Raw genomic sequence first — 13,349 nt, 5'->3', positions numbered from 1 at the left:
GTAAGCAAAAAGTGCATGACTGAAAGTTAAAAGTCGACTCCTAAGAGATTGGGAAGGTGGAATATGCACAGGGGTGTCCCTCCCAGGAGCAGGCCTGAAAGAGGCACCTCTGTGTCAGAAGTGGACACTAGTGGGGACAGTGGGAGGGAAAAGGGCCTCCTCTCACCTGCAGCCGAGTCTGTGTCTCTTCTCTGGACAGGCTCCCGACGAGAATTTAAGATTGTTAGCAGAGAAAACTCGCCTTACTCCAGAAAAGGATTGTCCACTTGATTGATTCCAAGCAAAATCAAAGACTTTTTTATTTTATTTTTTTCAGTTAGTTACATTCTGGCAAATGTCAAAGAATGAGACATTTCTCATTGTTTCATGAGAATGATGGGAGAGGGTGGGCAATGAACAAGTTTTAGAAGAAAAATAACAGATTGTCAAATGCTCCCCCTAAAAGTAAAAAAAAAAAAAAAAACCAAAACAGTGGAGGTATAAACGGTCTCGTGTCTGGCACTAAGTGACAGAATGAAGCAGAACTAGTGACAAGGTTTCTGGAGGAACTGTGATAACCTGAAAACTACATGGGCACCTAAGTCTCAGAAGACAAGCAGCAGCCGCTCTTTGTATGCAAGACCCCAGGGAAGTTAGCTGCTGTGGGTTTTTGTTTGTTTGGTTGGTTTTGTTTTTGCTGTAATTTGCACTCCAGATAATGAACAGGGAATAAAGAATTTTACAATCTTTACAGGACACAGGCAGCCACTCCATGGATGATTTCAAACAGTAATGGAAATAATTTTCATAAATTGTAAACATACCTACTAACCAGAAAACTAGTAATTCTCAATTTACATTGATCAGGAAAATTGGTGGTACTGGAAAGGGGAATGGTTAAGGAAGAGTAGGCATTGCTACAAGCACCGAAGCCCAAAGGGGGCATTTCAGTGGGGAAGCCTCTCTGTTGAGAGGAACTGAGGCAAAGAGTGCTGAGGAGCAGCACAAGGAAATTCACCCATCAAACCCTGGACAAGACAAAAGGTGAGAAAAGAAAGGCCAAACATGCAGCTGTTAGAAATGAAAGTGCAAACCCAAATGACAAGGGGCAAATGCAAGTGAGGGCGGAGAAAGCCATAACCTAAGTAAGACCAAGGCCAGGTTTACACAAACTTGAAACAGGAGAAAAGCATCCAAGCAAAACAAGCGCCCCTCCCCCCCGTCTTTAAAGAAAAAGATAGTTAAAGGGCTGGAGGGATGGCTCCGTGGTCAAGTGGACTTCTGCTTTTGCACAGGACCCGAGTTTAGTTCCCAGTCTTATATCAGGTAGCTCACAACCACCCATAACTACAGCTCCAGGAGATCCAGTGCGGTCTTCTGGCCTTCAGTGGTATCAACACACATGTGGCATACACACTTACACAGACATACATGCTTACACATAAATAAAAACGTTTAAAATTTTTTATTTTTAAAATGAAAATCATTTTTAAAAGATAGTCAAAGTGCCCAGTGAGAAGACAGTGAGATGGCTCAGTGGACACAGGCACCCACTGCCAAGACCGCAGCCTGACTTTGACCCCTGGAACTCATGTGATATAAGCAGAAATCTGACTGCTGTAAGTTGTCCTCTCATCTCCACGTGTGCATCATGGCAGGTGCCCCGCTCCAAACCCAGAAAACAAATAAATGTAAAAATGTTAAAGATGTATTTAGTTATACGTATGTGTACTCTGCTCGCATGTATGCCTGCATAACAGAAGAAAGCATCATATTCCACTCCAGATGGCTGTGAGCCATCCTGTGGGTGCTGGGAACTGAACTCAGAACCTCTAGAAGAGCAGCCAGTGCTCATATTCAATGAGCCATCTTTTTGTTTTGTTTTGATTTTGAGACAGGGTTTCTCTTTGTAGCTCTGGCTGTCCTAAAATTCATTTTGTAGACTAGGCTGGCTTCAAACTCAAGGGATCAGATCCATCTGCTTCTGCCTCCTGAGTGCTTGGATTAAAGGTGTGTGCCACCAACATCAATGTAAAAATATGTTAAGAGCTTGAGAGATGGCTCAGTGGTTAAAAGTATGTCCTGCTCTTCTGGGGTACCTGAGTTGGATTCCCAGCACCTATTTTGAGTGGTTCACAACTACGTGTAATTCCAATCCCAGGAGATCAACATGTCTGGCCTCCATGGGTCCCAGAACTCACATGCAGCTGCACACACACACACACACACACACACACACACATACACACACACACACACACATACACACACACACAGCTACACACACACACACACACACATACACACACGCACACGCGCGTGCGTTAAAAGTAAAACATTAAAATATTTTAAAGGAAAAATATACAACAACAGACTACGGAAGAAAATTCACAAGAGCAGCACTAGAAATACCCAACAAAGGGAAAATTGGAGAAAGAGAAGCATTAACAGTAGCAAACGGTGACATTCTTGGTGCCAGTGTAGACAGCAGCTCCAGACTCCTTCCCTGCTGCACATGATTATATCGAAGAATATGTCACAAAAACAAAGTCCTGGCGAGTCTGTTCACTTCCTAGAATGACACTTAGGAAGAGAAAGAACACACGGAGCCCCCGCAGAGGCTTGAAGTCACTATGGTACTTAGCTGTAGGGATGAAGCCTCAGGGTTAACACAGTAGCCAGCCTGTCCTCATACCTCAGACCCTCCTAGGGTTTTTGTAGAGAGAAGAGCATGGGTTCATACATCATGGCCCAGACTTAGGACATCTCCCCGGAAAGATAGAAAACATTGTAGTTTCTTAGGGTCTGAAAGTCTGCTTCCGGGAGGAATGCTCCTGCCTGGAAGATGAATGTGACGGCCTGAAAATCCTCATCAGGGTGATAACAATCCTTTCAGGCTATTAAGTGTTCTCTATGAGACAGTCAAGGCAGCTGATACAACCCTTGTAGTCACTGTACGGGTGCTGTCATGCCATCTTCTTCGGTTTATAAAATGACTGTAGTCAGGGTCTGAGGGGTGAAGGGCATGATTCATCCAGACCTTGTATGGCAAGCAGGCTTTTGTGCCATTGTCATTGTAGAGCTCTTCCTGACTCACAGTTCAGGTCTTCTACTGTGAATCTGCACATGGCCTACACATATCACCAGCTGCTCAATTTGCCTTTCTCAGTTCCCTGGGCTGCTCTTTGTCCACACCATTTCCACCTGGCAGCCAGAGTGAAAGACCAGAGGAGTAGAATACTGAGAAACCTCAAGCAACTGTGCCATTTTATTTGGCATTGGCAGCAGTGTTTGCTTGGTTTTAATTTGAACCAAAAGTAAAAAGTCAAGAGTCTACTTGCAAACCCAAGGCTTTGACATTTCTTGAGAAATCAGATCTGGCCATCCTGAGCCTGTGTTTTTCGCTGGCAGTGGCTGGATGGGGCTGAGGCATGGCTGAAGTCTTTGGCTAAGGCATAAGACTTCTTTTGGGTTGCCAGGGTGTCCTCAACATGAAGGACCAGTGTTGGCCATCAACCTTTATTGTGATTTTGTTGTCATTTTCTTACTGCAGAGGACAATTTCCAGTCCCATTCATGCTTGTATCAATAGCAAGAAAGTAGAAGTCAAACAGGGGGAAGGTCTGTATGAGGTATGAGAAAAAGACAGAGAGAGAGGGAGGGAGAGGGGGGAGAGGGAGGGAAGGAGAGAGAATGAAGTAGAGAATTTCGCTTCTGATAAACGAAAGAAAGCTTTCTACGTTTTAAAGGTAAATTCTACTCTTCCGTTTTCTGCCTGGCCCGTCTGTAGACTTGGTAAGATAGCTTTAACTGTATATCCCCATAGCTGCTGTATCCAGTGCACCCAAATCATTTTATCCCCAGATCCTGGGCAGGCCACTATTACCACTCCCTGTGCAAGACAGAACGTGGTGTGAGGACACTTCTGGAGTCCCAGGACTCAGCTAGAGAAAAGTATGAAACTCCTTTCTCAGGATCTTTTCCCTGGAAACCCAGCTGCCGTAGTGTTAGATGGCTAAATCGTAAGTGGGTTCTCCAGACCACCGGGAGCAGTGGCTTTTGGACAGTTGATTGGCAGCTTGTTAGCTTGGGCAATCGGCATGTTCTTTGGAGGAAAGAGAAAGGACTGACAATTTTGTCCAGATGAGTCCACCCCAGAGCCTTAAGTCACCTGTAGCCTTTGAGTCTTCCCAGCCACGGCCTCAGACAATGTAGCATAGAAGCAAGGAGCCGCTCACCTTGTCCTGTCTGGATCACTGACCTACAAAGCCAGTGTGGATCAGACTGTAGTGAGTGGATGGTTTCCACCACTGAGTTTTGGAATCATTGGTTATATAGCATTAGGTAACCCGAGCAATTCAGTCTAAGAGTTGCCTCAAAGTGGCCGTTCCACCTGTTTATGTGTATTTCTTCCCTTCTTGATTAGAACCTTATTAGCAACATCCAGGGACAGAAAAGGCCACACCGCAGTATGGAATGTCACCAGGAATACTCTATTTTCTTCCCACCGTGCCACCACTGATAGGAACATTTCTCTGTAATATGCCTCAGGTTCCGTGCCCCACAGATGCTGATATACATCAACACCTGACGAACAGAGAGGTTCTGGAGAAAAGCAAGCTGCGGTACACCGGGAAAGTTCCTTACAACCTTTTCATTCTCAATGAGGAGGAAGACTGCGTCGAGGCACTTATTTGGATGAGAAACAACTCCATCCTCACAGAAGGTAAAGTTGCTGTAACTGCGGCCTTTCAGAACAGCGTTTTATTTTTATAATGAGACTCATTCTTCATCTAGTTCCAGTATATAATTAGTGCCTAATTAATTCCAACCAAATCATTCATCTGTCATGCTTTGTTTTCCAGATTAATTTACAACTTGTTGTCATTTTTGGATACCCAGAATGTTTTCTGGGGGAAAGAAAAAGGCTTGAGATAGTTTAATTATCTATAATTATTTTATTACACAAAATGAATATCCGAAGAGCAAAGCATGGCTAAAATCATTAACTAATTAAAGAATAATTTAATAAGCAAACATGTTTAGCAATTATATGGAAAATATGTCTCCCTTTGTGAAGCTGAAAAGACCCAGGAGGAGGAAGAAAGGCGGGCATTGGAAGGCCCTTTTCTTCTTTTCAGGACTCATTGTTCTCTTTCTTGTTGCCTGCACAGTCCTCCCCACAAATAGACACATTCGAGCTGCACACCACTTTTTGAACCCAACTGAGAAAGTAAAACATTTGCACAAATGCCTGTGCCACTCAAAAACATTTGCCAAGCATCTTCGCCGTTGTTTGGATTTCATTAAAACTGGTTGACTTCTGAAACAACTAGAACAGAGCCTGGCTGCCTGTGTGTCTTTGGTTGCAGCCTGGAATCCAGGAAATGGAGGTGGTCGTGCCTTCAGCCTCCATCTTCCCTGAGGCCAGGTTCAGTCCCATGGCCACCTACAGGGAAAGCTGAGTTTCTCATCCTCACCTGCAGTGCATGCCGAAGATGTAAAGGCCCCTCAGTGCCTAGAAAAGTGGGCATCAACCTGCCAAATCAAATATGTTCACGTGTCAAGTTTTACTCCGTCCCTTAATATCATTGATACAGCAGAGTTAAAGGCAGTTCCTTCTGAGCTTCAATTAGTGACTTAGGTCCTCTAAAACTTCTGAAGTTAGTGTATTGACGACATGAAAGTTAATGGGTATCAAATGATATTTGCTGATATGATGTAGACTACTTGATTCTAAATTTATGAATGAGATTGGCCTGTAATTTTCTTTGATATGCTTTCCTTGTCAAGTTTTTAGGCTCAGGAGAATTCTAGTATCACAGGGTGCTTCTGACTCTTGCCAGGGGGTTGAAATAAAGGTAACCTACAGGTTGGAACCCTTGGAAGAGGTAGAATGGGCAACAGACCCAGTAAGCAGACCTAAGACTTGTCATAAAGGATCACCAGCTTTGTATCTATGTGTGTTTAAACATATTTTACCATCTACCTTTCTAAAAACAAACAACAAACAAACAAGAACACACCATAGGTTTACTAATCTCCATATTGACCCGTGTAGGCTTCAAAGCGTCCGGGGTATTGTTCTATCCAGGAGAGTTAACACATGGTCATTATAAAGCACTCGGAAGTAAATACTTCAGGCTTTGCAGGGCATGGAGTCTTTACTGCAGATATTCATCCCTGAGGCTCAGCAAGAGAGCAGCCACGGAAATGCCTGGGCATGGCTTAGTGCCAGAAAACCTTTACAGTACCAGGTAATGAGCCATATTTGCTGAGCCCTCTTTAATCCATATAACCTGAGGCAAATAACATCAAATTATCAGACGCAAAGATGAGCATGAACTCACTGAAAGCAGAAAAGCCACAGGACGTGGTATGTTCTAAGACTACAACCAGGCCTGATTGCAGGCAGTGTTCTAACCTTGAACATTGAGTATTTGGGGTGCCAGGACTGTGGAACATTTTGACCATGAAATGGGCCTTTGAGATTGGCAATACAAGCTCTTCAGGGTGAACCCGATAGCAGGTGCTGCGAGAAGCACTTCAGTCTCCTGCGAGTATCTTCTTGTTCTCTTGGTTCTCAAGTGTGAGGGGTGGACCGGCCCTTCTGTGAACTTGAGTGGTTGTCAGAGACGGTGGTTCTCTGGAACTCAAAGAAGCGTGGTATTGAGTATTTTTGTTTGTTTGGTTGGTTGATTGGTAGGTTGGTTGGTTTTTATTTTTGTTTGGAGATTAAGGAGTGTCTACCACCACTGTGAAGCCACTCTGAGAGCCTGTTCTTGAGCACCCAGAGGCCAGGATAAGTGTGTGGTAACTAGTTCCTTGTCTTAAATGTAGGCTGTTTTCCCCAGGTCACCCAGGTATGTTCTTAGCACAGAGACCAGGCTTGGAGAGCATCTGTGGACCCCGGTCCAGCCCAGTTAAATTAGCTCTGAATATCGTCCTTTTCAAGTGACTTCTCATGTGTGAAAACTTAAGAAGGAAAGCATTACCTCCTGCCTTAAGGGAACTCTCTGTGTAGCTTTAGTGTAATTCAAGTCATACTCAGGCATGGCTTTAATTAGTCCCATTCAGACCTTAGTCTTGAACTTATTTTTCTGTACCTTCCTCCAGTATCCCACACTTCTCCAGAGCGCTCCCTCCTCTGGCTGAACAATGAGAATCCGTGGAGCACAGTCTGAATCCCAGGACAGGTGTGCCGGGGATGGTCACCCAGTTGGCTACAGAAAGCACATCTGCACATGGGAGCCAAGATCTAACAACAGGCAGAGCTGCCTCTCCCAGAGTTTCTAGGAATGCAGCACAGAGCAAAAGCAGCTTGAGAAAAGGGCTCCAACTAGAGCCCTCTAACAAATCCTAGTCTTTGCAGCAGGGAGGGGAGGCCTGAAAAGCATTTACACAACATGAAAAGTGTTTACACAACATCCTGTGGGTCATCCTGATGGCCTCTTGTCTCCTAACTGGGCTGAATATCATCACTGGGCTTTCTTTTTTACTTGTATTAGAGAACAATTGTTGTTTCCTTATCTCCTCTCAGATCCTCCCCATCCAACTCCACGCTTTCTTGCTTTCTTTCTTCTTTTCCTTAGAAAAATAATAGGCAGCCGGGTGATGGCTCACACCTGTAATCCCAGCACTCAGGGAGGCAAGCAGATCTCTGTGAGTTCAAGGCTAGCCTGCTCTACAAAGCAAGTCCAGGACAGCCAAACAAAAAACAAAAACAAAACAAAATAAACAAACTGGAATAAAAAATAAACAAAAATCATGAGAAACATGCACACACACACATATGTACATACACACAACCTATAAAAACACAACATCAGAAAACAAACAAACAAACACAGTAAGGTTATCAAAAAATGCCCAAACAAAGCATTATGAAATTTAAAAAGATCTCCATCGAGTTTGTTCTGTGTTGGCCATCTTTTGCTGGGCGTGGAGCCTGCCCTTGGGTGTGGTTTTGTTTACCCAGTGAGAGACTGTAGGAGAAAACTGGCTTGTGTGTGTGTGTGTATATGTGAGTGGCTGACAAGTGGAAATAGCTTCTAGGTTAGGGATGGGATCTTGTGTCCACTTCCCCTCTCCATTATGGGAACCCCATCTTCATCACTGGACTTTGAAGTTCCCTCTAACACTGTCAAATGCCCTTGTGGTGTTGCTACACCTACACTTTGGAAGTAAAATAGCTGTTATAGCAGCAGTGTCATAGAGACATCTAAAAGCCACTATTTGCTGAAACTCCAAGCCACGTCTTTGAGATATATATATATATATATATATATATATATATATATATATATGGCTGTAATTTAACTCAGTGTCACTTGTACTCACCTCAAGCCTGGTGCACAGTAAAACATTCAATAAGGTGTTAGTGACCACAAGTGAAGGTAATTCACAATGTTTTTGTTCGGGTTTTTGGAACAGGGACTTGCTGTATATCACAGGCTGACCTTGAACTGTTGATCTTCCTGCCTCAGCCTCGTGGGTTCTGGTATAATAGCTATGCGTCATCATGACAATCTCTCACATGATGAGTAATAGCAAAGCTTTCTTTGTTTAGCCTCACCTGGAAATCGTTGATCAGTTGTGGGGAAGACAGTAAACCTTTGCCTGAGATTGAGGGCATTAAAAAAAAAAAAAAATCTTTGCTTTTCCTGCGAGGATGTTCATTGACTGAGCAGGCTGAGAGAAATTCCTCACACTGCAACCTACCCCAAGGTTTGGGGTTGGTGGTATAGGTTCAGTTTGGGGGACCACCACTTTCTTGAGGAAGTATTGAACCCCTTTGTGTGTTAGACTCTAAACAGTATTTTCCTCACGTGGGTTGTTGGGAGGATTTGATGAATCAAAAGAGTTTGTTCAACACCATCCTTAGTGCAGTGTCTCAGCCACAAAAAGAATTCAATAGACACAGCTCTGTTAGGTATTTAAGGAGCCCTCCCTATCTGGTTTCCCTTTCCAAGGTTTCAGTTACCACTAATCAACTGAAAATATTAAATGGAAACCTTTAAAGGATATGAAAATGTTAAGTAGAACGTTTCAGAAATAATCAGTCCCTAAGTTTTAAAATGGACACCGCTCGCATAATGAAATCTTATGTAGGCCCACCCAGGATGAGTCCTTCTTTAGTCCAGTGTATCCACTCTATGTATACTACCCGTTAGTCATTTAGCTGCCTTCCTGGTTATCAGATCCACTGTTAGAACATGGCGATGCTTGTGATTAAGTATTTTATTCAATGGCCCCAAAATACAAGAATAGTGTTGAGGGTTCAGTTTTAGCCAAAGAAAAGCCACAGGATGCTTCCTTTCAGAGAATGTGCAGACATGTGTGGCAGGTATGTGTGTTTGGATGGAAATACAGCATATGGCACTGTGTATGGTTTCCGGCATCTAGTACTGGTCTCAGAACAGACCACGAGGACGGAGATCCTGTGACCTAAAGAAGCTTCCCTGATGTGTGAATTTCACCTGGTGCTATACTGATGACAGAGACCTCATGGGTATTGATCTTGACATGAAAGATGAAAATCCATGCACACTGGGTGCAGTCATTTATGTGGAGACATCATGGCCTTCGTGAGAGCCTGGGCTGTCATTACGGAGCCGAGCTCCTCTTTGACAAAGGCAGAAAAAGCAAGCTTTGTATTTGTTTATTCTGGATTGGGGGTGGGGTGGAAAGCTTCAATTGTCTCCAAAAGACGGTGCACCAGGCACCGCCTGCAGGTTGCAAGCACGGTGGTTGTGCCAGGGGTACCAGCAGGGTGGCCAGCACCTAGGGCAGGGGGGTGTAGAGAAGCTCACGCAGGTCCTGCCCCTGAACACGTGCCCAGCCACACCATCGCCCTCACCCTGAACAACAGCAAGATATCTGAGGTGAAGAATGGTTCAAATGATTAAGTCTCCTCAAAAGGCTTCCATGATGCTGGATGGAGGCCATGCTGATGTCCATGATTCATGCTGCCAACAGAAGACATGTTGACGTCATGCCCTGTGCTGCTCCAGAGGCCAGGCTGATGTCCATGAGTCGTGCTGCTGCTGACTGCCATGGAAGCTTCTTTTGTAGTTCTCATAACTGAGAACGAGCGACATTGAAGGCTTCTGTGACAACCTGGTCCCCACCCCCACCCCCACCAGAGAAAGAAACAGTTCAGACAGGAAGCAATTGAAGACAGTCTTTAAAAATTCGATAAAGATGCTTAACAACTGATGACTTCTGGTGAGGGGTGAGAAGGACTCACTTTTCCTGAAGGGGCTGGCTACTGGGAGTTTGACCATGTTCCAGTGAGAATATGGGCAACACACAATGGACTTGGTGGGTTTGGGGAGGAGGTACAAGGGTAGGAGGGTAGACCTGAGAGGGACGGGAAGTGAGTGTGATCAGGGGAGATTGTAGGAAATTCCCAAGTAATTAATAAAAATATTATGTTAGGGGAAAAAAAAGACAGTGGGCCAACACTTGGCCTGGGCCACCAGCTTGTGAAGGGCAGAAGTGTAAGATAAAAACTGAGTTAGCAAGCAGAAGTGGGCACTGTGGACACAGGTGTCTACCCAAGGTCACCTAGGTCACTTTCGGGGAAATAAGAGCCCAGTGAAGGGTGATGGTCAAGAGGCAGTGCTAGAGGTGATCTTGCGATCTGTATTTCCGTGTCAGCAGAGAGAAACTGACCTGAAAAGTCACTCTCCAGAGAATGGCAACAGTCAGATGAGGTGGCGAAGCCACAGGCTCAGGTGCCGGCCAGAAATGGCCACCTTTACATTTAGCAGTCCGGGGATCACAGTCACTTCCGGTTTATTTTCAGGTTAGTTGTGAGATGGTGCTATTTGAGGCCAGAACCAGGAAGCCTGGCGTGTCATAAAAAGAATAAGGCTGTGCTCCTTCGTCCCTCCTGAAAGGTGGGCTTCAGCTGCCGCTTACTTCCCATTGCATGCAAGATGGTTGGTGACGGGGGGGGGGGGGGGGTTGGAGGGGATGGGGAGCATAGACAAGTGACCAAAGACAGGGCCCTTCTCTGAAGAATCTGAGAAAAGGAAGCTGAGGCAAGAGGATCACCAAGAGTTGTGGGCCAGCCCACAACTGTGAGCCCACAACTGTGAGCCCACAACTCACTTTGTTGTGGAACATAGTGAGTTCCAGGCCAGTCTGAGCTGTCAAAGAATGAGATTTTGTTTGTTTGTGGGTTAGCAAGATAGCCCAGCTCTTGCCATGAAAGCCTGACAGCTTAAGTTCAGTCCCCAGAAACCACAGTGGAAAAAGGCAAGAGAATCCCAGAAGTTGTTCTCTGACCTGCACATATGCACTGTGGCTTGCACATACCTGCAATCATAATGCGCGCGCGCACACACACACACACACACACACAAATAATATTACATAATAAAATTAATTTTTTTAAAGAGAAAGAAATGTTCTTATCTCTACTGGCTGTGGTAGGAAGGCTTGTCCATCTTTCTTGGGCCCACTTCCTAAGTCCTAGGACAAGCCAGGCTTGACTTTCCTGTAGCGCAGACCGATTGTTCTAGAAGGACGGTGGATAATTGATGGCAGGAACAATGACTGTCCCAGGAGGAGCAGACTCCCCATTGTACACACGCAGATGCCGCCTCAGAGTGTGGCCCTCTCCCAGCTGCTGCTTGACACCACGGTCCTCTGCTCCCAGAGGAGAGCCCAGTGGCTGCGATGGAAGCAGCTGTGTCTCCATTTTCTGTCCTCTAGAGTTACACATGTCAACCACCCCAGCTATGGGCACTGCTCTGGGTTATGGAGAATAGTAAGTGACCTCACAGCTCAAATGGTGCTCTCAAGTACAAACAAAACCAGGAGTGTTCAGCTGGGGGGGGGGGGTTCTAATAGAACCCAGCAACTGATATATCAGAGCCGTTTATGGCATTAATTGAAACTGATTGAAATTCATCTGCTCTTACCTCTGTACTTTCCATGAGAATGAACAGTAGGGTAAAAGTAAAAAAACAAAACAAAACAAAACAAAAAACAACAAAACCACCCTAATGGCTTGGAATGGATCAATTATTTTCATCTGTAGCTAAATACGGTTTACTGCCTTATTAAAAGCATGTTTGTAGGAAGAACAAACATTAAAATTCCAATGCACGAGTCACCAACGATGACAGAACCTTTGTTAAAGCGAATACATTCTTCCCTTTATGTTTGGCAGGGAAAAATGAGGCAGGTCAGGCTGGGGTCAGAGAAACCTTATGCTCTGATTTATAAAAAGAATGAAGAGTATTGTCTATTTGTAGGCAAGAGATGCTTTGTCAACAAGTGGTTTTTCATAATATATTTTTGATTCTTGCATTAACTAGCAAATCCTTGACTTCATCCTGATAAAATTCCCATTAGAGTGTTTTAAATACTGGGTTGGGCATCTGCTTACGAGCACAGAACAGGGTAGGCTGTTGGATGTGAACGTGCTCACTGGGTCTGGATGCTCTGGGCCACCCATTGGATGCTGTGTGACTTTGACCTCTCTGCTCTGCTTTCTGGGGGCTTGGGGGTTGGACAACAATTAAATCTATCTTCTAGGCCCGTCTGGGGATGAAGAGGTCATACAGAATGACCATATGTCTCTTTTGAAGTGGACGAAGGAAATTGAGGTCTTTGTTAAAATAGGACAGAATAGGGCCAGAGAGATGGCTCCGGGGGTGAAGTGTTTGGTGAGCCAACTGGTGACTCGAACTTGAGCGAGCCCCGGAACCTAAGCAGGGTGGAAGGAGAGAACTGACTCCACATAGCTGTCCATATATGCCATGACACCAATGTACCCACACATTTCATACACACAACAACAACAATAATAATATAACTTTAAACAATAGAACTGAATAGAAATCAGGAGTGGTGGTACATAACCTGTCATGCCTAGCATTCAGAAGAACCTTGTCTCAAAAAATATAACAACAGCAACAATAAAAAGCCACTTCGTGGTACGTGTCTGTAATCCCAGAATTTGGGAGGGAGAGGCAAAAACTCAATAAGTTGATGGTCATCCTTGGCGGCATAGCCTAGAAGAAAATCCTTGTTCAACCCACATACAAAGATCTTTTCTCTCTTTTTTTCTCCCCTCCAGTTCTTGAGCTCCAAATTTGCAGCCAGACCTCCAGGTCAGAGTGCCCTTCTTCCTTCCTGAGCTGCAGTCTTTCCCAGAAACCTCGTCTACCTTTGGGGTGCCAAATGGGGTCAGTGAGCTCCTGAGCTAGGGCAGAGTGGGTTCTCCCAGCCTGTGAGCGGGAGGAGCGGAGCATCTTCCGGCCTCTCTTGAAATGACTTCTTAGAAAGGTTGTTCCATGGCTTTTGTGGTAAATGTCTGACTGGAAGAGAAGTACTGTACTTTATTCCTTGAAT

General features: G+C 44.8%; 1 protein-coding gene across 1 annotated transcript in view; it reads left to right on the top strand.

Moving 5' to 3' along the window:
• Positions 1-13,349, top strand: part of Cfap61 (cilia and flagella associated protein 61) — a 252,439-nt gene that overhangs the window by 161,492 nt on the left and 77,598 nt on the right. Inside the window, exon 23 of the mRNA XM_060383256.1 lies at positions 4,530-4,704. Within this exon, the coding sequence (XP_060239239.1) occupies positions 4,530-4,704 (175 nt within the window). The remainder of the gene's footprint in view (positions 1-4,529; positions 4,705-13,349) is intronic.

Source organism: Meriones unguiculatus, chromosome 4 (assembly GCF_030254825.1).
Source record: "Meriones unguiculatus strain TT.TT164.6M chromosome 4, Bangor_MerUng_6.1, whole genome shotgun sequence".
In the NCBI taxonomy this organism is placed as follows: Eukaryota; Metazoa; Chordata; class Mammalia; order Rodentia; family Muridae; genus Meriones; species Meriones unguiculatus.
This window is presented reverse-complemented; position numbering and strand designations above follow the sequence as displayed.